The 25000-nt window shown below is 46.5% G+C and overlaps 1 protein-coding gene across 1 annotated transcript in view; it reads right to left on the bottom strand.

Moving 5' to 3' along the window:
* ACTN2 (actinin alpha 2) overlaps positions 1-25000 on the bottom strand; it is a 421202-nt gene that overhangs the window by 320716 nt on the left and 75486 nt on the right. The window contains exons 2-3 of the mRNA XM_033936711.1: positions 19259-19373; positions 1228-1347 (exon numbers count right to left, since the gene is read on the bottom strand). Coding sequence (XP_033792602.1) covers positions 1228-1347; positions 19259-19373 — 235 coding nt within the window. The remainder of the gene's footprint in view (positions 1-1227; positions 1348-19258; positions 19374-25000) is intronic.

Raw genomic sequence — 25000 nt, 5'->3', positions numbered from 1 at the left:
CACGTGGTGTCACAGTGTCTAACTCAAAAATATATCGCTGTTCCATTTCATTTAATTTACTTAAATTTTTCACACCCTCCATACCCATGATCATGTCTATGACACGCCACCTAATGTCCCCACTCGTATGTTTGTATTTAGCCCAATGCTCCACCAATGGAGCCTGCATGATCTTATTATTTATGCGGGATTTGTGCTCTGTGAGCCTCACTTTTATTTTTCTATTAGTTCGGCCTATGTAAACAAGATCACATGGGCAAACTATTGCATAGATAAATCCCGCATAAATAATAAGATCATGCAGGCTCCATTGGTGGAGCATTGGGCTAAATACAAACATACGAGTGGGGACATTAGGTGGCGTGTCATAGACATGATCATGGGTATGGAGGGTGTGAAAAATTTAAGTAAATTAAATGAAATGGAACAGCGATATATTTTTGAGTTAGACACTGTGACACCACGTGGGCTCAATAGTGAAGTCGAGTGGGGTACGCTGATAGGCTGAGGCGTGGAGGTTCGTCATCAAGTAGGAGGGCTATAGATGAGATCACAGCTGATATTTAAATGGACCCGGGAGACGCCGCCGCCATCAAAGAAAAAATTTATAGCAGGAGTCGGATGACAGCGGCAGCCCCGGTGAGTCCTTTTTGGTTTAGTTTTGGTAAAGTTCTTTTGATACAATTTTAACAAATTTCCTGGGGGGGAGACTAAGTGTGAACTTTTTTTGACTTAGTTTCTTTCTCCTTTTACTCTCGCAGGGAGACCCTTGAAACAGCACTCAAGCAGTGCGAAACATGTCGGGTCTGGCTCCCAAGGCGGCCTGAGATAAGTCATAATTTATACTTTTAGTAAATGCAGTATTAATACAGACATTTTGATTAAGACATTTGCAAAATTAAAATTGAATAAAATATACTATAAAAGGACTGCCGATGATGAGGCACCACACAGCCTTCCCGGTGCAATATTAAAATTTAATTGCAGCGGTGGAGTGGTGGGGCTGAGGCGTCCTGAATCACATTCCAAAGTGGTTTATAAGCCTTTTGTGTTCAGGTGTAAAAAATAGTGTTGTTGGATTCAATTACACTGAACTTATAATCCTTTTGAAAATAAAGCCAGTGTCATCAAAATCAAATAACCATGCATCATTATCATACCTCGGTTAAAACAGACAGTACCTCTTAGTGTGCAGAATACATACTGTAATAAAAGACTTTATCGTACCTTCTGCACCAATTGATACGAGTTTCACTCCTTTGCTGGCAATAAAATCCAAGGCTTTGTTGACATTGGCAATTTTATGGAAACGCATCTTTCCTCGATCTGGTTTTGGTAATCTTTCACCTGCAAAGAAGTGCAATTATTAATTGATACATGTGCTAATTAATTTCAGAGCATTTGCAGGGCAAATGCTTTGTGAAAAGCTACCATTACTCCACTCACTAGTGAATGAAGAGAGCAATACACATGTCTGCTTTAATACACTGCTTAAAACAAAAAGAAAGTACTGTGGAATCGATGGAGTGCAAACTAGTGAAACACGCCAGAAGCGCTCAAAGGCCAAAAAAGAGTGCCAAAGATAACCTAAATAAAGAAAGCTGTGAGTGGATCAGAAGATCCGTAAACCCACTATGGGGTGCAAGCTATAAAATAAAGAGCATACCAGAGGGACTCACCTAAAGACACCATATTTCTGTGCCACACCTGGAAGATCTATTGACCTAATCATCCTCTGTCCTTGATCTCTTGGTGATAAGTAAAGCCCCTCTTATGGACCAAGAAAAGTAAAGCCGCTGCTAGCGAAGGCAGCTAAGTCAGGAGAATGCATAGTAGGCCCCTTCTGAAGGACTGGAAGGGAACCAGAAAGGAATGAACCCACGGGCAGAGTTGATGTGGCCCCTAGAAGGGGAGGACCCACTGGTCCTGTCCATCCACTTATTTAGATCATAAGTCTTACCTATATATTGTTTTTTTCAAAGCAGTATACATATAATAGACAGGTACAAATTTTGTACCTGGGGTAGTGAAGCATGACATGGCTGGCACAGAATCACAAGGGGCTGCAGTGAGAATCAAGCTCCCAACTTCTTTATAGGGACTGTAGTGCATCCATGATGTAAGCTATATACACACGGTAATGAAACATAGAAATAGACGGCAGATAAGGGCCACGGCCCATCTAGTCTGCCCACCCTAATGTCCCTCCCCTACCTTTGCCCTGTGAATAGATCCCATGTGCCGATCCCATTTGGCCTTAAAATCAGGCACGCTGCTGGCCTCAATCACCTGTAGTGGAAGACTATTCCAGCGATCAACCACTCTTTCAGTGAAAAAGAATTTCCTGGTGTCACCTCGTAGTTTCCCGCCCCTGATTTTCCACGGATGCCCTCTTGTTGTCGTGGGACCCTTGAAAAAGAAGATATCTTCCTCTGCCTCAATGCAGCCCGTAAGATACTTGAACGTCTTGATCATGTCTCCCCTCTCTCTGCGCTCCTCGAGCGAGTATAGCTGTAATTTGTCAAGCCGTTCTTCGTATGGAAGATCCTTGAGTCCCGAGACCATCCGGGTGGCCATTCTCTGCACCGACTCCAGTCTCAGAACATCCTTGTGATAATGCGGCCTCCAGAATTGCACACAGTATTCCAGGTGGGGCCTCACCATGGATCTATACAATAGCATAATGACTTCCGCCTTATGACTGACGAAACCCCTTCGTATGCAGCCCATGATTTTTCTTGCCTTGGACGAAGCCTGCTCCACTTGATTGGCAGACTTCATGTCCTCACTGACGATTACCCCCAAGTCTCGTTCTGCTACCGTTTTTGCTAGGATCTCGCCATTAAGGGTATAGACTTGCATGGATTTTGGCTGCCCAGGTGCATAACTTTGCATTTTTTGGCATTGAAGTTGAGTTGCCATGTCCTAGACCATTGCTCCAGTAGGAGTAGGTCGTGCATCATGTTGTCGGGCATTGAATCTTCTTCTGTTGTGCATTCGCCCACTACATTACTTAGTTTGTCGTCATCGGCGAATAATGTTATTTTACCTCAAAGCCCTTCTGCCAAGTCCCTTATAAAGATGTTAAGAACATAAGAACATAAGAAGTTGCCTCCGCTGAGTCAGACCATAGGTCCATCCTGCCCAGCGGTCCGCTCCCGCGGCGGCCCATCAGGCCCATCGCCTGAGAAGTGGTCTATACCTATCTATACCCTTCAATCCCTTTTTCTTCAAGGAATCTATCCAAACCTTCTTTGAAACCATTTAATGTTTTGCTGCCTACAACAGCCTCTGGGAGCGCGTTCCATGTATCCACCACCCTCTGAGTGAAAAAGAACTTCCTAGCGTTTGTTTTAAACCTGTCCCCTTTCAATTTCTCCGAGTGCCCCCTTGTACTTGTGGTGCCCCTTAATTTGAAAAATCTGTCCCTGTCTACTTTTTCTATGCCCTTCAGGATCTTGAAGGTTTCTATCATGTCTCCTCTAAGTCTCCGCTTTTCTAGTGAGAAAAGTCCCAACTGCTTCAATCTGTCGGTATATGGGAGATTTTCCATTCCCTTTATCAGTTTAGTCGCTCTTCTCTGTACTCCCTCAAGTACTGCCATGTCCTTCTTGAGGTACGGCGACCAGTACTGGACACAGTACTCCAGATGAGGCCGCACCATTGCACGATACAGCGGCATGATGACTTCCTTCGTCCTGGTCGTAATACCCTTCTTAATGATACCCAACATTCTGTTTGCTTTCTTTGAGGCTGTGGCGCACTGCGCCGATGCCTTCAGTGTTGCGTCTACCATCACTCCCAGGTCTCTCTCCAGGTTACTGACCCCTAGCGGTGTTCCCCCCATTCTGTACGTGAACATCGGGTTCTTTTTCCCCACGTGCATGACCTTGCATTTCCCTATGTTAAAGCTCATTTGCCACTTTTCGGCCCACTTTTCCAGCTGCGTTAGATCCTTTTGGAGATCTTCGCAGTCTTCCCTGTTTTGAGCCCTGCTGTATAGTTTGGTGTCATCTGCAAATTTAATGACCTCACACTTGGTTCCCGCCTCTAGGTCGTTTATGTAAATATTGAACAGGAGCGGTCCTAGCACCGACCCCTGCGGAACTCCGCTCGTGACCCCTTTCCAGCCTGAGTAATGGCCCTTTACTCCAACCCTCTGCTTCCTGTTTGCCAGCCAGTTTCTGATCCATCGGTGGACCTCCCCTTGCACCCCGTGGTTCCATATCTTCTTAAGCAGTCTCTCGTGTGGTACCTTGTCGAAGGCTTTTTGGAAGTCAAGGTAAATTATGTCTATAGATTCCCCTTTATCCACCTGGTTGTTCACCCCCTCAAAGAAGTACAATAAGTTGGTGAGGCATGACCTGCCTTTGCAGAAGCCATGTTGACTCGGTTTTAGTTGCCCATTTTTTTCGGTGTGTTCACAGATGCTGTCTTTAATTAGTGCCTCCATCATCTTTCCCGGGACTGAGGTCAGGCTCACCGGCCTATAGTTTCCTGGATCGCCCCTTGAGCCCTTCTTGAAGATGGGCGTTACATTTGCTATTTTCCAATCCTCCGGGATCTCTCCAGTTTTTAAGGATAGGCTGTATATCTGTCGAAGTGGCTCCGCTATTTCGTTTTTTAGTTCCTTGAGTACCCTTGGGTGAATGCTGTCCGGACCTGGCGATTTGTCGCTCTTTAGTCTGTCTATCTGCCTGAGTACATCTTCTTGGCTTACCTCTAAATTGACCAGTTTATCATCTTGTTTTTCTATTGCGATCTCCTCGGGTTCCGGAATGTTGGTTGTATTCTCCACCGTGAAGACTGACGTGAAGAACTCATTTAACCTGTCAGCTATCTCTTTCTCTTCTTTTACTACTCCCTTTCTATCTCCATCATCCAATGGTCCCACTTCTTCTCTTGCCGGTTGCTTCCCCTTGACGTATCTGAAGAACGACTTGAAGTTTGTTGCTTCCTCTGCCAGTCTCTCTTCGTATTCTCTTTTTGCTTTTCTAACCACTCGGTGACACTCCTTCTGGTGTTCTTTGTGCACTTTTTGGTTCTCCTCTGTTTGGTCTTTTTTCCATTTTCTGAACGATGCTTTCTTGTCGCTTATCGCCTTCTTCACTGCATTTGTTATCCACACTGGGTTTTTTTGTTCTATTTTTTTTGCACCCTTTCCTGAACTTGGGGATGCACAGGTTTTGCGCTTCGTGCACAGTCCCCTTGAGTAAGGTCCAGGCTTTTTCTACAGATTCCATCTTCTCTATGTTGCCTTTGAGTTTCTTTCCCACCATTTCCCACATGGCTTCATAATTTCCTTTTTTGAAGTTGAGTGCCGTCGTTGTGGTTCTTTTCCCTTTTGATGATCCAATTTCTAGCCTGCACTGTTACCTAGCGGGGCTAATACTGTCACCTCCTTTGCTGGCCCCCCTAGTCCGTTGAAGATTAGGTCAAGAGTGGCGTCACCCCATGTTGGTTCCGTAACCAGTTGCTCCATGAAACAGTCCCTCGTGACCTCTATGAAATTGGTCTCTCTTGCGCAGTTTGAGTGCCCAATACTCCAGTCTATCCCAGGATAGTTGAAGTCCCCCATCACCACCACATTTCCGCTTCTGCATACCTGCCTTAGTTCCGCCTCCAGGTCCTGGTCGATTTCTTCAGGTTGTCCAGGTGGGCGGTAGTACAGACCCACTTTAATGTCTGCCCCAGTTCCTCCCTGTAGCTTAACCCATAGTGATTCCAAGCCATCCGCCCGTACTGTTGTTTCCATCCTGGTTGAGGGTATGGAGTCTTTTATGTACAGCGCTATTCCTCCACCCTTTTTATGTGCCCTGTCTCTCCTGTATAGTTTGTACCCTGGTATGGCCACATCCCATTGATTTTCCTCAGTCCACCACGTTTCTGTAACTCCAATTATGTCTAGGTCCTTTTTGCTGGCAGTGATTTCTAGTTCTCCCATTTTGGCCCTCAGGCTCCTAGCATTTGTGTACAGGCAGTTTAAGACCCAGTTTTTTGCCCTCTCTTTTTGTTTTCCTCGTGTTTTGGTACTCCTGCAGTCCTCCTCATGGTTTGCCAGCCCCCGAGCTTCGTCCTCCTCCTGCTGCTGTGTGTCTGTGACGTCCTCAGCCTGTATCCCCTGCACCTCTTGTTCTCTTAATTCCCACTCAGTTCTGGGCTCTATTTCACAAAGTCTTTGCCCCTCTGGCTCCTGTTGTTCTGTGTTGGTGCCACTTACGAGTTCCATTTGTGCCCTCGGTCTCCTGCAGTCCTCCTCATGGTTTGCCAGCCCCCGAGCTTCATCCTCCTCCTGCTGCTGTGTGTCTGTGACGTCCTCAGCCTGTATCCCCTGCACCTCTTGTTCTCTTAATTCCCACTCAGTTCTGGGCTCTATTTCACAAAGTCTTTGCCCCCCTGGCTCCTGTTGTTCTGTGTTGGTGCCGCTTACGAGTTCCATTTGTGCCCTCGGTCCCTGCAATGCGTCCTTAGGTCCTTTTTCAAAACATTCACACTCAGTCCCAAGTCCTCCTTTACTATGTCCCAGGTCAGTATCCTTGTCAGGTACTGATGTCCGATGTGTCGAGGTCAGATCGACTATCGGCTTTCCCCTTTTCTTCAGTTTAAAGCCAAGTCTATGACGTTTTGGACGTTGCGTGCCAGCATCCTCGTCCCAGCTGTGCTAAGGTGCAGTCCATCTCTTCTGTAGAGCTTGTTCTTCCCCAAGAAAGTAGTCCAGTTCCTAACAAAGTGGAATCCCTCCTCATCGCACCATCTCCTCAGCCAAGCGTTAATTGCTTGTAGTTCGCTCTGTCTCCTCGTGTCCGCTCTCGGTACTGGCAGGATCTCTGAGAAGGCTATCCTCCTTGCCCTTAGTCTCAGTTTCCTTCCCAGGATCCTGAACTGGTCAGTTAGTGTAGTCCTGTTGAAGCTTCTCCTGCTGATGTCATTAGTTCCGATGTGGATCACTACTGCTGTGTCCTCCGTCTCGGCTCCCTCGAGGATCCTCTCGATATTGTTGATGATGTCCTTTGTTCTTGCCCCCGGGAGACATGTTACCAGTCTGTCCTCTCTCCCTCCGGCTATGTGACTGTCTACTCCTCTCAGGATTGAGTCTCCAACCACGATAGCTGATCTCCCCTTCTTCAACTGTCTCTCTGGTCTCAGATCTGTGTCATATGTGCATTCCATTTGTCCGTCCTCTGGGTTCAGCTGTGTCTCCGCCCCTGGTCTCAGGTCTGTGTCATCTGCGCAGTCCACTAGTCCATTCTCCTGGCTCTGATGGGTCTCCTCCTCCTCTGTCTGCCCAGGTCCTCCGCAAGGTCCTATTCCCATGGTGTCTGGTGGTTCCTGTCGTCCAACTGTCGGTTCTCTCCTGGTGTGTTGGTGTTCTCGTGCCTCCACCATCCTGCAGGCCTCCTCAATGAACTCCTCGAGTTCCCTAACTTGTTCCGCGATGTGGCTCTCTTTGGTGGTGTCTTCAGTTTCCCAGCATTGCTCCTCCATGGTGCAGAGTCCCTCCAGCTCCTGGACTCTAACCTGCAGTCTCCCGACCTCCTGTTTCAGGCTATCCAGTTCCTGGCATCGACCGCATATGTATGCCTGCCTCCCGGAGGGGAGGTAGTCATACATATGGCACCCGATGCAGTATACTGGGTAGCTTAGCTGGGTTCCCACATCCTCCATTGCTCCTTTCTCTTTCCTATGTCCCACGGTGTGAAAGGATTGTGCCCGGCGCGCAGCTAGCTGAAAGAGTAGAAAGAGAAGAGAAATGAGAAGTGATAAGAAGGGGAAGTACCTGTGATATAATTGATAGATATCGCTGCTAGGCTGCCTGGGCTCCTTCTTAAGGCTCCTTCTTAAGGCGCTCTCGCTAAGGCGAGCGCCTTTGCCGCGCGCCGAACGGCCGCGCGCCGTTGGCTTGCCCCCTCTTAAGGGGGAGTCTGGGCTGAAGCCGCTGACGCGGTGGGGGTGGGCGGAGCTACCTCTCCCCTGCCCCTGGCTCTCTGCTGGTTTGTCGGCTTTCCCCTCGCGCTGGCCCGCTGAAAAGTTTGTTTCTCTGCTCCTCGCCTGCCCTTCTCCTCTCCTCGCCTGCCCCTCTCCTCTCCTCCGACGCTGAAGCAGTGAGCCCTCGCCACGGATCGCCCCCTCTTAAGGGGGAGTCTGGGCTGAAGCTGCTGACGCGGTGGGGGTGGGCGGAGCTACCTCTCGCCTGCCCCTGGCTCTCTGCTGGTTTGTCAGCTTTCCCCTCGCGCTGGCCCGCTGAAAAGTTTGTTTCTCTGCTCCTCGCCTGCCCTTCTCCTCTCCTCGCCTGCCCCTCTCCTCTCCTCCGACGCTGTTGAATAGGATTGGGTCCAAGACTGAGCCCTGTGACACTCCACTGATCACCTCCGTCATTTCGGAGGGGGTGCCGTTCACCACCACCCTTTGAAGCCTACCTCCAAGCCAGTTCCCAACCCATTGCGTCAATGTGTCACCTAATGCTATAGAACTCATCTTGCTCAGCAATCTGCGGTGTGGTACGCTATCGAATGCTTTGCTAAAGTCCAGGTACACGATGTCCAGGGACTCCCCAATATCCAGCTTCCCCGTCACCCAATCAAAGAAGCTGATCAGGTTGGATTGGCATGATCTCCCCTTAGTAAATTCATGTTGTCGGGATCCCGTAGATTCTCCTCATCCAGGATCTTATCCAATTGGTGTTTGATTAGAGTTTCCATTAGTTTGCTCACTATCGATGTTAAACTCACTGGTCTGTAGTTTGCTGTCTCCATCTTTGAGCCTTTCTTGTGGAGTGGAATGACGTTAACCGTCCTCCAGTCCAACGGGACGCTGCCTGTACTAAGGGAGAGGTTGAAGAGCGCGGACAGTGGCTCCCCCAAGACATCACTCAGCTCCCTAAGCACCCTGGGGTGTAGGTTGTCCGGCCCCATTGCTTTGTTAACCTTGAGCTTTGACAGCTCACCGTAGACACTGCTGGGCGTAAACTCAAAGTTACTAAACGGGTCAACTGAGCCAACCCTTGTCTGTAGCTGAGGGCCGAGCCCCAGCGCTTCTCGGGTGAAGACTGAGCAGAAGTATTCATTTAATAGTTGGGCTTTTTCCGAATCCTTTTCCACATAGTCTCCGACTGGATTCCTAAGACGTACAATCCTGCCTGAGTTTTTTCTTCTATCACTGATATACCTGAAGAAGGATTTAACTCCCTTCTGGATGTTCTTTGCCAGAGACTCCTCCATGTGGAATTTAGCCTCCCTGACTGCTGTTTTGACGGCTTTTGATTTGGTCAGGTAGTCTGCTCTAGAGTCCTGCTTCCCCGATTGTTTGTAAGAGATGAATGCTTTTTTCTTCTCCTTGATGAGGTCTGAGATCTCCGCAGTAAACCACTGTGGCTTATTGTTCCTTCGCCGTTTACTTACTGATTTAACATAGTGGTTTGTTGCTTCTTGTATGGTTGCTTTCAAAGTCGACCACATTTCTTCCACGTTATCAGTTTCTGCTTGGCTTTGTAGCACCTGGTGAACGAAGTCTCCCATTTCTTTGAAATTTGTGTCCTTGAATTTGAGGACCTTGGTCAGTGTGGTAGATTTAGTGAAACCTTTCCTGAGATTGAACCATACCATGTTGTGGTCACTGGAGGCCAATGTGTCGCTCACCGAGACCTCTGTGATACTTTCTCCATTGGTAAGTATCAGGTCCAGTATTGCCTGATCCCTTGTTGGTTCCAACACCAGTTGCCTGAGTCTTGCTCCCTTCATAGAGTTTAATAGCCTCCTGCTGCTGCCGGAAGCAGAGGTAAGTGTAACCCAATCCACATCAGGCATGTTGAAGTCACCTAGCAATACTGTGTCCCCACGCAAGGTGATATTTTCTATATCTACATAATGGAGAATTAAGCAACTTGTAAAGGAGTACAAGGAATCATGGAGGTACTTGCATAGGGACTGCCAGTTCAAAGTTAAATGCACAGTGCTGAATAGCTCTAGAAAAAAACATCGGAAATAAATTCTGATTAGTACCATGGTATATTACTCCAGTTCTAATTAGTAAATGTACTAAGGAGAATAATGCTATCTGTTGGAAAGGATGTGGTGAAAGAGGCACATTCTATCATATGTGGTGGGAATGTCAAAAGGTTCAGAAGTTTTGGGTACAAGTATTTGATTACGTGAGTAAATTAATTCAGACTTCACTTAAATTGAATGCTGAAAGGGCATTGTTGGGAGTAGGAGTAGAGGGTTTAACATCCCCTCAATCTAAACTTATGGACTTGGCATTTAGAGCTGCCAGATTGACACTGGCTCAACAATGGCGTATTTCAGTGGTAAAAATCAAAAGGAATTGACCCCACAATTAGAGATATGAGAAAGCGTTTGGGAATAGTGCGTGAAAAATATAGTTTAAAGATATTTGGGAGAGATATATTGAAATGGAAAAAGAGGTTTTATGAAAGACTTGAATTGTCTCCGTTCCTTTTTCTTCACCCCCCCCTGTCCATCAGCACCTCTTTCCTTCTCCCCCTGTCCAGCAGTAGGCGTCCCTTCCTTTTTCTCCCCCCCTCCTCCTTCTTATCCCTATGATACACTTACCTTGCTCTGCCCCTGATCAGAGGCTCCCGACAGCCGCCCAGTTGCACCCATTGGAAAAGTTCCCTCTGCGGCATCCCGCACCCCTCCTGATGCGACTCCCGCTGTCTTTCTTTCTGTCTGTCTCTGTCCCTGGCCCCCTTTGTTTGTTTGTCTTTCTGTATATCTCCCTGCCCCTGTGTCTTTATTATTTTCTTTCTGTCTTCCTTCCTCCCTCTGTCTGTCTGTCCAAAGCAGCATTCCCTCCCCCTCCATTTCCCTCCCCCCACACCAGTTCCCTGTGACCTGCCCCTGTGTCTTTCTTCTTATCTTTCTGTGTTCCTTTCTCCCTCTGTCTGTCTGTGCAAAGCAGCATTCGCTCCCCCTTCCATTTCCCTCCCCCCACACCAGTTCCCTGTGCAGCAGCATTAGCGTTTCCTCTACCCCCTTTCCCTTCCCACAGTCGCGACTACAAACGCGGGCCCGAGTCCTTTGCAGCCCCCCCCTTCCCTTCCCTTCCCGCGGGCCCGACTACACATGGTGATTCAAGCAGCGTGTGCAGCAGTCTTCACACGCTGCTTCGGGTCCTTCTACTGCCCTGATTTACTCTGGCACGTCCGGAGCAAATCAGGGCAGTAGAAGGGCCCGAAACAGCGTGTGAAGACTGCTGCACACGCTGCTTAAATCGCCAGTCGGGCCCGCGGTAAGGGAAGAGGGGAGGGGGGCAGCAAATGACTCAGGTCCCGGGCAGCGGAAAGTTGCTGGGCTCCTCGGTGGGGGCGCTGAGTGCCCGCGATGCCTCCCCCCCCGGAGGAACGGAGATCGAGTTGCCGCCATTTTGAAGATCGTTCTGCCCTGCTCCTTGCCTTAGTATATTTTTAAGTTGAAAGACACGGTGGCGGCGGCTCCTCTCAAGATCCCTGACTGCATTGGACTTCCAACACAGGTGGGGATCCTGAGAGGAGCCGCTGCCTCGTCTTTCAACTTAAAAATATAGTAAGGCAAGGAGCAGGGCAGAGCGAAGAACAGCACGGCTGACAGCCGCCGCGTCCGACATCCGCCTCGGGGGAGGAGAGAGGACTTCAGGCAAGGAGCAGGGCAGATCAAAAAACAGCACTGACCGACAGCCGCCGTGTCCGACATCCGTCTCGGGGGAGGAGAAATAGTGTTTCGGGCGCATGCACACTCCTATCTGACGCACTCTACATCTCACGGAAAATGGACGCACACGATGGGAGTGCGCATGCGCGGCCTAGCGTTTTATTATATTAGATACTACCTAGAAATGTCCAGTCATTTTACAATCCAATTTGCAAGTTCTACCAGCTATCTTACCTCTTTTGTAACCAAAAAACAATTGTAACGTTACTGGAAATGTCCAGTTAGCTCTTTTGTAATCCGCTTTGAACTGCAAGGTATAGGCGAAATAGAAGTCACTAATGTAATGGATTGTTATGATGGTAAGATATACTATTCTTATTAGTTTAATAAGGCTATGAATTATGCTAAATGATATTCATGCTTTGTATTGAGATTATTGTACTAAAAATTATTAAATAAAAAATTTTTAAAAAAGGAAATAATCCCTTCTCCCATGGCTGACTATTTTGCTCCTCTCTTGGGTCTAAATTGTGCTCCCCTTTTTCAGACTCTGCAGCCCTTAGTTTCAGAATTTAACAGCATGGTACCTGGCAAGAAGGCCACGGACTCACTCCACTGCAAGAAGGTGCCAAGATGCCTTCCTTACCGTTATTGCGAATGCCCCAGAAGAGTCATGAACATCCCAAGAAGCCAAGGCGCTTGCTAGGGTCAATGTGAACTGCACAAAAACTGCTGTACATGACCAAAGTCCTCACATACTTGCCTAGAAATGCGATCTGGACTCCCACTGGATAGGAATTCAGAATTGAATCGGGTTCTTGGAAACCAGAACACCTTTGAGGCCACAAAGGTGGCCTAAGTGAAAAAATGCAGCAAAAGTTTGACCCACTGGCCCCCCAGAGCCAGTAAGTGTACACTGCCTCCTTGCTGTACAGCAGCTTCTTACTCAAGCGGCCTTCCCACTCCAGAGGACTCACATACTGCCTATAAGAAGGCCAAATTGATAGCTAATGAATGCCTCCCCAGGAGGAGAGTGACCGCCATGTCGGGGGTTGTTCAATCCCCCTCTCCTTGCCAAGGCTGGTTAGGGAACCATTTATCATTTAAATTTCTCCAGAATTCTACTGTTCAACGTCTCCCCCCTTCTGCTTCTATTCCTTTCTCTCCTCTCTTCTACCTCCCAAAGTATTTAGATCAATGCTGTCTTGTTAAAATGTTTATTTTATTTTTATTTTTCCTCTAACTCTACTTTTCACTTCTCTATTACCCTCCAGGTACTTTAGTTAGATTGTGAGCCTTCGGGACAGTAAGGGAATTTTTCAAGTACCTTTCCTATTTCTAATCTTAATGTATATTTTCTGTAAACCGCTTAGAACCTAACGGATGTAGCGGTATATAAGAAATAAATTACATTACATTACATTTCTGCAACAAATGTCCCAAACCTTGATGGCCTGACAAAACAGGAAAAGCTAACTCCTGCCACATGGGAAAAAACTGGCATGGTAGCCGTCCGTCAATCCAATGAGCCTCTCCTGCAATGCACACCTGTCCAGCATTCACAAACAGAGCCGGACAGGCTCGGGTCTCAGAGCCCAGTTGTGCAGGATCTCCAACATGATTACAGACTTGGAAACATCATGGTATCTCTGTAAAGCGTCCCCCCCATGGACTGCTCACTCTCCCCCAACAGCAGACAACAGCCTCCAGTCTAGAAAGTTGAAATTTGAGTGCAGCCATCCAACACAGCTCTTTGCAGAGGACAGAAGAGGGAGGCTATTTGAATCAGAAAACTGGGATATGGCCTGTATTCAAGGCAGGCCCAACTCTGAGTAGCAAGGACCACAGTTCCTCTCCTCCTAAGCGTTTAGTGACCAGTGGAGTGCCCCTCCAATCCAAACTGCGGGAAGGGAGTAAGAACCAAAAAAACTGTAAATGGTAAGAAGGAGACAAAAACAAACCATAATCATAGGGTCCATAGCATCCTTCTTTGCTCTGTAATGCCTCCAGTCCATTGCACTCCTTCTGGGTTTAAGCAGAAGTTCGTTCCTCAGATAAGCCGCCCTAAGCTGTACTCTTCTCGTCCACTGCCAATTCCAGACTCTGTTCCTTCCATCTAGCTGCCCCCTATGCCTGAAATAAATTATCCAAATTTGTCCATCAAGCTCCTTCCCTTGTTTAAAAGCAGACTGAATACCCAGCTTTTTGATATAACCTTCAATCCTTAACCCTCCTCCTCTGCTCTCCATCCCAGCCAGCTGATTAACCATTCCCCTTAACTGTATCCATGATATCCTGTTTGTCTGTCTTGGCTGTTTAGATTGTAAGCTCTTTTGAGCAGGTACTGTTTTCTTCTTCTTTGTGACTCTGTGCAGCCTTGCGTGCATCCGATAGAGCTAAAAATAATTAATAGTAATAGTAGTAGTAAAGATAATGGGGGTAATAATAAAAAAAAAAACGTCTAAAAAGTGTCCTAAATGGCTACTTGGACGATCAAAAAGCCTGATCGTCCAAGTACCCATAACCAAAACTGGTTTTTAGACGTATCTAAAACCAACTTAGGCCTTTCTCCTGCCTCTAAACGCACAGAGAGAAAAGAGGTGTGTTTAGAGAAGGGGAAAGGGCGGGCAGTGGGCGGGAGGTGGGCCAACCTACACCTAGTAGTACAACAGGTATAACCAATACAGTTTAGTCGGCACTTAGACCTTTTTCACTTAGACGAAATAAAACCAGCTCTAAATGCCGGAAAACGGGCCGCTGAGCTGATGGCCGCTGGCGCCATCAGTTCAGCGGCCCGGCAACCTAACCATCGCAGCAGGAGAGATGCCTCATCTCCCCTACCGCGATGCCATCACTCTTCTACCCGAACTGCCGCGACCCACGGCAGTTCGGGTAGAGGAGTGATGGCATCGCGGTAGGGGAGATGAGGCATCTCTCCTGCCGCGATGCATCACTTCCCCCCCCCCACACACACAACATCGGGGCAAGAGGGAGCTCAAGCCCTCTTGCCCCAGCCAACCGCGGCACCCCCGACACGATCGGGGCAAGAGGGAGCCCAAGCCCTCTTACCCCGCCGACTCCCCAACAATATCGGGCCAGGAGGGAGCACAAGCCCTCCTGGCCCTGGCGACTCCCCCCCCAGCTAGTTGTTCAGGCCAGGAGGGAGCCCAAACCCTCCTGGCCACGGCAACCCCCTACCCCCATCCCGCACTACATTACGGGCAGGAGTGATCCCAAGCCCTCCTGCCCTCGACGCAAACTCCCCTCCCCCCAACGACCGCCCCCCCCAAGAACCTCCGACCGCCCCTCCAGCCGACCCGCGACCCCCCTGGCTGACCCCCATGACACCCCCACCCCCCTTCCCCATACCTTTGGTTTAGTTGGCTGGACAGACGGGAGCCAAACCCGCCTGTCCGGCAGGCAGCCAACGACGGAATGAGGCCGGATTGGCCCATCCGTCCCAAAGTCCCGCCTACTGGTGGGGCCTAAGGCGCCTGGGCCAATCAGAATAGGCCCGGGAGCCTTAGGCCCCTCCTGGGGGCGGGGCCTGAGGCACATGGGCCCAACCCGACCATGTGCCCAAGGCCCCTCCCCAGGAGGGGCCTAAAGCTCCTGGGCCTATTCTGATTGGCCCAGGTGCCTTAGGCCCCACCAGTAGGCGGGGCTTTGGGACGGATGGGCCAATCCGGCCTTATTCCATCGTTGGCTGCCTGCCGGACAGGTGGGTTTGGCTCCCGTCTGTCCGGCCAACTAAACCAAAGGTTCGGGGCTCCCTCTTGCCCTGATGTTGTCGGGAGGGGGGGTCGTGGTTTGACATGGCAGGAGGACTTGGGCACCCTCCTGCCTGGATCGTTGGGGGGGGATTCTGTAACCGGTGTTGTTTTTGACAGGCACCGGTTACAGAATCCAGCTTTTAGGCGAAGGACTGGCTCCTCCTTCGCCTAAAAGCCCTTCTGTTGGACGTTTGTGGCCTAGGCGTGTTTTTGTTTCATTATGGCTAAAAAGTGTAGACGTGCTGTGGGGGTACTTGTAGACGTAGTGGAGATTGGGCGTTTAGGCAGAGGAAGGCCATAATCAAAACATGGACGTTTGTTTTGGTTATGGACACTTTCCCTGCTTCTGGGTTGAATGTTTAGGGACTTAGGCCAAAAGGGGACTTAGACGCTTTTTTTGATTATGCCCCTCAATGGGGCCACATCTTTTGCCACATCTTTTGTTTCTATATCAGGCCCTTCCATTATGAGTAATAAGAAAGGTGTTAGACTTGCTACAGGGAAAAATCTGGAAATTTATCTGGATGGGGAAGAAGCTGAGAATTCAGTGGAGGGATCTTACAGCGTTATCATCAAACAGCTCAATTGAGAGTGCTATTGGAATGGCAAGCACAAGAAAGCAAACCGTGGGTAGACATTAAACTGGCAAGTGTGGAGCAAGTGCTGCTCTTACATTTGCCTTGGAGCCCAAACTCCCTTTGGTACTCTGGAAAGGGGGCTGGAATCAGTTCACACTGTTCTTAGGGCCTTCTTTTGGAGGGGAGACTGTACTCCTGGTTTAATCCCTTAAGCTACAGGGAGTTTGGTCCTAGTAGAGGAGAGACTGTCTTTGCTTCTTGGGAAAGGAGGGGTGAAGTTCAGGCCTTTGGGAATTTATAAAACCAGTATGAGCCGTCTTCCTGGGATCTATTTCCTTACTTACAATCAAGCATTGCATCCAAAGCTATGGAATGCTGAGAGAGTTGCTCTAGGGAAAAACAGGGTTTGAGAGACTGTTAGGACCAGTGGCATAGTGAGGGTGGGAAGCGCCCGGAGTGGTGGTACCCCCACACACACCCTCCCTGCCGTGTCCCCCCTTCCAACCCCGTACCTCTTTATATCTTTGCAGCATGAGCAGCTTCTCTGGCTTGTTGCCCTGTGACCTGGAGGTGATTTCAGAGGGAGCCAAGCTGGTGCAAGCAACAGGCTAGAGTAGTTGTTTGAGCTGGTGAAGATTTTAAAGAGGTAGGGGGGACAGGGAAGGGAGGGCACTAGCATGGGGTGAAGGGGGCGGAGAGGTGCCGGCCCCTTCCCCCCTTATTATTCCACTGCAATCTATAAATGTCTTAATGCTAGGAGAGCCTCTGCCTTATAAGGTGGCATAAGAGAGGAATTTGGGGCATCCTTTGTTTCAAATGGAATGGGTAACTATATGGCACCATACAAGCTCATTGGATATGGGTATGGCCACACTGATGATAGAGAATGGCTTTGAAGTGCTCATCATGAGATAGTACTATACCCCAAAACAACTGGATTGAATGAGGGGCTGCAGAAATGGGGTTTGCTGGCAGGGTTGTGGAAGGGACATATCTGTACATGTGGTGGGAGTGTATGGTTGTTCAGGACTATTGGGATTGGGTGTTTAGGATGCTCTCCTCAATTTTGTGCAAGGAAGGGAGACATGGGGACTTGTATTCTGCCTTTGGCATTCAAAGTGGTGGGCACTGAAGGATTAAGTGACTTGCCCAGTGTCACAAGAAGCATCACTGGTAGTTGATCTCACAACCTCTGGGTACAGAGGCAGCAGCTCTACCAGTGAGCCACACCTTCCCCTAGTAGATACAAGGTTAGAATATGCCTTTTGCATCTATACCCCTGAACTCTGACGAGGAAAAGCTAGCCTTTAGCAAACTGTTGTTGACTGTTGCCTAGCTGGTTCTGTCGGCTTCTTGGAAATTGACATAGCAGACAGACTGGTAGCTGATAGTCCACAAATTAACGCATTAGCATGCTCTTTATAAACTTATTGCTTTGAAGCATCACAAAATGGGGCGTTTTGCCCGTAAATGGCAAAGGTTTGAAAGTTGGAAAGCTTTGGGGGATTACTGATGGGGGGGGAGGGGGAGAGGAGTGGGAGGGGAATGGTGGGGGTGTGTGACAAGGTTTGAATGCATCAAATTTGGATGGGGATGATGAAGAAAATCCTATGCCCCTATCAGCTGTTTTGTTAATTACTATGTTGTGATTCTATGTGCATTTTTGTACTATTGCCATTCTTTGTATTAGATTTATTTTCAATAAAAATATCTAGTTAAAAAAATACTATCAAGACAAAATATCATTATCTGGTTTTAAAAAACACCTCCATTTACTACAGTGGTCTCAAATTCAAACCCTTAGCAGGACCACATTTTTGATTTGTAGGTACTTGGAAGGCCTCAGAAAAAAAATAGTTAATGTCTTATTAAAGAAATGACAATTTTGCATGAGGTAAAACTCTTTATAATTTATAAATCTTTCTTTTTGGCTAAGTCTTGAGATAGATGACAGGAGACTATGAGAGACTTTTACAGGTTGTGAGATCTATTCCTGCATTTTGCTGAAGTCAGGGGCTTGTATAAACAGATGCTCAAAGTGCTAATGTGTGGCATGTGAGTGTGTAGATTTCTTGCTGTGAAGAGTTTCTCAAGGACACAAAACAGTGCTGTAAAGACATTGAGCTATTTAACAGTGCTGAAAGGAAATGCAAGTCAGCAGAACACTCCATCCAGGAACCTAAGAACTGATAAAGAGATGCCAGGCTAATGCACTGAGGCACTGATACTGATATACCATTGTACCCATTTGAAGAATGGAAACTTCAAGAAGCAGAAAGTTCCAGAAGCTATGCCTATCCAGGCCCCCCAGGCTGGGGGGAGAGTTAGATAGGCAGCATATTTGCTCCAATAGGATGGTACATAATCACAGCCAGGGGGATGGTCTTGCAAGACAAAGAAACTTTCTGTATAAAACCCCAATGCTTTGGCAGAGGTTCTTTTAGAGAATCTGCACCATACTTACAGAAATATGCTGGCACTCTGTTTGTATGATTTTTTCTTCTCTCCGTTGTAAATGTCCAAACTGATTTATTTCTGATTTGCCAAATGCTGCTATAATACTTATTACTAGAATGGCCTCAAAATAGTACCTGGCGAGCCGCACGTGGCCTCTGGGCCGAGAGTTTGAGACCACTGATTTACAATAATGACAAGAAGTTACTCAATTTACCCATGACATGCTGAACATTTACCTGCAAGACCATCAGTTTTACATCTCAGGTTGGGCAGACTGGATGGACCATTCTGGTCTTTATCTGCCGTCATCTACTATGTTTCTATGTTTCCTTAACTTCTGGCTCAGTAAAGCATATCTGTAACTACAGTGGTACCTCGTAATCTGAACGCCCCAGAACTTGAACACCTTGGAATTCAAACTTTTTTTTTAAATTAAATTTTGCCCTGGAATCTGAATGCTGCTTTGGAATCCAAACGTATGGGAACTACAAGCGTTGCTCAGCCCAAAGCTTCCCCTCTGACGCAGCTTCTTGTTTCCACTTGGAAGGGAAGCTTTGGGTAGAGCACCGCTTGCAGTTGCCAATCTTGCTGCCTATGCCAGCGGGGACCCAATCTTGCTGCCTATGCCGGTGGGGGGCCCAATCTTGCTGAGTTTGTGGGACCAAGGAACAGATTAATCCAGTTTCTATTATTTTCAATGGGAAAAATTGTCTTGGAACTCAAACGGGGTTCTGGAACGGATTAAGTTCGGATTCCAAGGAACCACTGTATATGACTGTAGAATACAGGAAATTTCAAAACAAACCTGAAATGACTTCCAGAAGAAGCATAAGTTTGAGACCATTTCGGAAATCTTCTTCAATGCTCTCTATCTGTGTGCCTGCCTTCCTCAGATGGGAGTTACACCAGGCTGTGAATGTCTGTAAAGTAAACAAAGATTTTGAAGCAAGTATATTAATGGAGACCAAGAACATACTGATAAAGGGAAGCTGATAAAAAGAACAGGAGGCTGAAGAGACAATTTCACATCCCTGCCCAAGTAGGAAGCATAGAAATTATGATATCAGAAATGTGATAATTTTAATTGTTTGGCATATACATCCAGCAGCTACACTACAGGCCAACAACATACTGTATATTCTTAATAAGGCCTATTTTAGACAGTAAACAGAAACTGGAACTGATACATCTAGGTTGCAACATGCACAATTAGAAAAGAATCCATGTAATAGGAGCATCCATTTTGTAATTATAAATGTGGAAAACAAAGGAAGAAACTCAATAACTTATACAGTAAAACCTTGGTTTGCGAGCATAATTCGTTCCAGAAGCATGCTTGTAATCCAAAGCACTCATATATCAAAGCAAATTTCCCCATAAGAAATAATGGAAACTCAGACGATTAATTCCACAACCTCAAAACTTTAATACAAAATACTATACTTACTTGTATTGCAAGACCTCGCTTATTTAGAACAGTCACTACACTCCCGCAGCATCAGAGAGAGAAGAACCAACGGCTCAGTTGTAATGATGTGATGCATGTAAACTATATGTACTCGTATTGTAAGACTTTGCTCATTTAGAACAGTCACTACACTCTTGCAGTGTCAAGAGAGAAGAACCATCGACTCAATTGTGATGTGTGTATACTGTATGCACTTGTATTGCAAGACATTGCTTGTATATCAAGTTAAAATTTAATCAAATGTTTTGCTTGTCTTGCAAAACACTTGCAAACCAAGTTACTTGCAATCCAAGGTTTTACTGTACTTTTAAGTGCCAACATTCACAAGTGTGATGTTTTAGAACTTGGAAAGTTAAATGTGTGAAAGTTCCCAATTCCCTTTATTTTCAATTTTAAGGGAGAAATAAGCAATGGTAGAGAAAGGAAGATATCTACAATGAACACTTTTAAATAACCTATGCATGTATAAACCCAAAGGCAATCCACTGTGTGAAATAAGTTAATCTGACACTTATAAAATAGGGTCAAACATGGCTGCTCCCCCTTCTTCTAGACCTTCACTGTGATCAGTGTTGTTCCAGGTACTTCGTCAAAATACTTAAGAAAAAATAAAAGTATAATGAATAATGCATTACAAAATTTAGTGAAAAGTTTAAAAATATATTGTTCAATATAATACTTTTTGAGCAAAAGTATTTTAACTACAATGAATGCAACTATTGTTGACATTTTTATCCGCAAGAAATGCCAAGGAACTATTCCTGCTATGATTTGAAAGGAGGAAGAGAGGAGGGAAGAACAGTTCAATAGCCCCTCTATAAATTGGCACTGAAGCGCTATGCCTACAAGGCAGACTTGGAATCTGCAAGGCATAGGTGGACAGCTTTCCTGCCAAACCTTTTGACGTAACGGAACCCGCTAACACATGGTTCAGCATTGCTGCTCCCTCAGAGATAACAGAAAGAGTCTGATGCTCAGCCCTTTTTTTTTTATTGCTAACCTGGGTCAAAGAGGCAGGTTTCACAGACAAAACCAAAAAAGTTGGAGGAGCCCCGTCCAAAACGTGAGAGATAGCGCAGGAAAGAAACTGATTTCCATGGTAAGGCAAAGTAAGAAAAAGAACATACTCACCCACTGGCTGCGTTCGTTATTCACCCAAAGCCTCCAGTAAGGAGGACTCCCTCTGGGTGGAACTTTGTTTTATTTTGGGTAAGGTGAGGAATGAGACAGGAGTGCAGGACCAATCTGAAATGGGGCTACAGGGGATGGGTAGGGAACTGGCACTACCAGCTATACACAGAAAGGCACCTAGGAAGCCTATCCCCTTGCTCACTGAGTCAGCAAAGCTAAAACAGGAGCAAAGCTGCCCCTGGAGCTGGACTGACCATGCAAAGGCCATGCTGAGCAGTAGAGAAGACCAGGAGCATGACAGAGGATACCTGTAGAGTTAGAGAATAATAGAGTACCAGTGAGCAGAATATAGCAAATATGCCAGAGTTCAACTTTGTGCTCTCTCTCTCTACCTGTTTGTAGGTGGACTTAACCCACTCGTCTGGATTCATCTGCTGCTGACTACATTTGAGTAATGCATTTGGGGATTAATAATAGGAAGGAAACGTATATGCTGGGAGGAGAGAAGCTGATATGCACGGACGGAGAGAGGGACCTTGGGGTGATAGTGTCCGAAGATCTAAAGGCGAAAAAACAGTGTGACAAGGCAGTGGCTGCTGCCAGAAGGATTCTGGGATGTATAAAGAGAGGCGTAGTCAGTAGAAGGAAGAAGGTGTTGATGCCCCTGTACAGGTCATTGGTGAGGCCCCACTTGGAGTATTGTGTTCAGTTTTGGAGACCGTATCTGGCGAAAGACGTAAGAAGACTTGAGGCGGTCCAGAGGAGGGCGACGAAAATGATAGGAGGCTTGCGCCAGAAGACGTATGAGGAGAGACTGGAAGCTCTGAATATGTATACCCTAGAGGAAAGGAGAGACAGGGGAGATATGATTCGGACGTTCAAATACTTAAAGGGTATTAACGTAGAACAAAATCTTTTCCAGAGAAAGGAAAATGGTAAAACCAGAGGACATAATTTGAGGTTGAGGGGTGGTAGATTCAGGGGCAATGTTAGGAAATTCTACTTTACGGAGAGGGTGGTGAATGCCTGGAATGCGCTCCCGAGAGAGGTGGTGGAGAGTAAAACTGTGACTGAGTTCAAAGAAGCGGGGGATGAACACAGAAGATTTAGAATCAGAAAATAATATTAAAGATTGAACTAGGCCAGTTACTGGGCAGACTTGTACGGTCTGTGTCTGTGCATGGCCGTTTGGAGGAGGATGGGCAGGGGAGGGCTTCAATGGCTGGGAGGGTGTAGATGGGCTGGAGTAAGTCTTAACAGAGATTTCGGCAGTTGGAACCCAAGCACAGTACCAGGAAAAGCTTTGGATTCTCGCCCAGAAATAGCTAAGAAGAAAAAAAAAAAAAATTTAAATTGAATCAGGTTGGGCAGACTGGATGGACCATTCGGGTCTTTATCTGCCGTCATCTACTATGTTACTATGTTACAAGGAACTATTGTTAACATTTTAATTCCATCCAAACAACTTTCTTGCTCTACAATTCACTCCACTTATGCGAGTGTGCTTGTGATTCATCAATCCACTTCCAGCTTTTTAGCTGTCCAGGATTAATCAGTCTGATTAAAAAGTGCCTTCAAATCAGGCCAGGCTACAATATTACTGATGTCTTTCGACTGGGTCTGCAGATATAGATCAAGGGAATCTCTGTCGAACACTTTGACTTCCATATAGTGAAGAATATTTATCATTGTCATTATCTACGGTACATTAGAAGCTGTGCTAATTCATCACTTGCATTTCATCTTTGTTATCACCATCATGCTGGCCAATTACAAAGAAGGCATTCATAAAAGTTGGAATCAGAGTTCTAACAATTTTTCATCTGATGGAAAACTGTTTGGATATCTACAAGAACTAATGCAAGAATGACAAATGTGTAGGACCCTTCAGTCTTAGAACCAGACAAGCAGACTTTCTCTCTAAAATGGACAGTCATCCCCAATGTAACATTTTCTATCAGATGACTGTGGAATGTAGTTTCTTAATGAAAATGTTTATTAAACACTATAAAATCAGATAACCAACAGTGAAACAAGTTCAAACTCATCCAAGAACTGCAACCAGCTTCAGCTTTATCTCCAGTTCAAAGTGATCCAACTCGTCATTTACTCTGTTTGGCTGAAGACCAGTTCAATAAACACAGGCAACTCTACTGCTATATTCAATTAAAAGCAAAATTTAAGAAGAGATGATCCACTGTTTGATTTGTTTTACCAAGGAATCTTCATTTACATCTCACTTACACTTTTACATTTAAGTATCAGATGTAACTAGGTAAAAGTAGTGAAAATTGGTGAAATTAGTAATTCAATAACAATAAAAACTGTTACTCAGTATGTCAAGTAAAAGTAACAAAACCTTTACAGTAACTAGTTTGCATTTACTTAGCTGCTATACAACCTTGACTTTGACCCATGCTGAGTAGCCAGCTTGGGGCCTGCGAATCAGTTGATGATCACAGGCCCTGCCTTCTCCTCCTGTGTGGATTCACGTGAAACTAGAAAGTAATTCAAGTTCTCCCCCACCCCCACTTATTCTTTCTGCATTGGAATGGCATTCCTTTCTCTCATACATCATCTTGTTATTTTTTCATGGAAAGACGAGTTCACCAAATTTTAATAAACCATAATACCATGCTGAGTAGTGGGGTCCTGTGCTAACTGCTGCTACTACTGTTATCATTGCTGCTTCTTTTCTCTTATTTTTAATATGTCATTTTCAATATGTTGGAGAGCAGGAAGACTGCTATTTTGCTTTCATTATCTCAGATCAAATTTATTTAAGTATTAAAATGGACTTACAATGGATAAAAGTCAGGGAGCAGTGCCGTAGCGATGCTGCTCTCTCTTTTTGAAGATACTCACTTATACAGTACAATATAATTTTCTGTTATGCACAATGCCAAACATACCTGGGTCTTCTGCAGGATTATATGTATTTTACACAAGTGAGAAGAACATGCAGAGTATGAGAACATAAGAATAGAATTACTGGGTCAGGCTAGAGGCCCATCTAGCCCAGTAGCCTGTCTTCACGGTGGACAATCCAGGTCACTAGTACCTGGCAAAAATCCAAATAGTTGCAACATTCCATGCTACGGATCCAGGGCAAGCAGTGGCTTCCCCCAAATCTGTCTCAATAACAAGATTAAGGACTTTTCCTCCAGGAAATTGTCAAAACCTTTCTTAAAACCAGCTATATTAAGGACTAGATTCACTTAGGCCACGGATATTATCCAATCCGTGAGGGATCCGATCTATGGCCAGGGGAGCCGATTCATGAAGCACCTTCATGCAAATGAGGGCGATTGGAATCATGCCCCCAACCGTCCGCACGGATTGCTCTCCAGCAATCCCGACGCATACACAGATGATCTTCTTTGCCTGTAGATGGTCTGCGCATGTGCTGGTCCTCCGTGTCCGACAGAGCTGGAAGTTTTTTTTAAAAAAACTTTAATACTTTGCTAGCCCGTGTTTTTAATCCGCTTTAAACCCATGGGTTAAAACCACAGGCTCGCACTGGGAGGAGGGCCAGGAGAGTCGGGGCAAGAGGAGGAGATTCAGGGCGATAGCAGAGTGGCAAGTTGGGGTGGCAAGGGGAGGAGGTTTGTGGCAAGAGCAGGGCAGCGAGTCGAGGTGGCAAGAGGAGGAGATTCGGAGCGAGAGCAGGGCGGTGAGTCGGGGCGGCAAGAGGAGGAGATTCGGGGCGAGAGCAGGGTGGTAAGTCAGGGTGGCAAAAGCGATTCGGGACAGAGATCAGGTCGGCAGGGCGGCAAGAGGAGAGTTGGGACAGGAGAGCAGGAAAATCCAGGCAGAGAGCAGTAGATGCAGTCAGAAAGCACGTGAGCAACTGGACCCCAGCAGTTGCTTCTTTTGTTGATCAGCCAGCCCAGTCAGTGTTCCAGATTTGTTTAGTGAATCACTGCCTGCCTACATTTGCATGCCATT

This window comes from Geotrypetes seraphini, chromosome 3 (assembly GCF_902459505.1).
Source record: "Geotrypetes seraphini chromosome 3, aGeoSer1.1, whole genome shotgun sequence".
NCBI lineage: Eukaryota > Metazoa > Chordata > Amphibia > Gymnophiona > Dermophiidae > Geotrypetes > Geotrypetes seraphini.
This window is presented reverse-complemented; position numbering and strand designations above follow the sequence as displayed.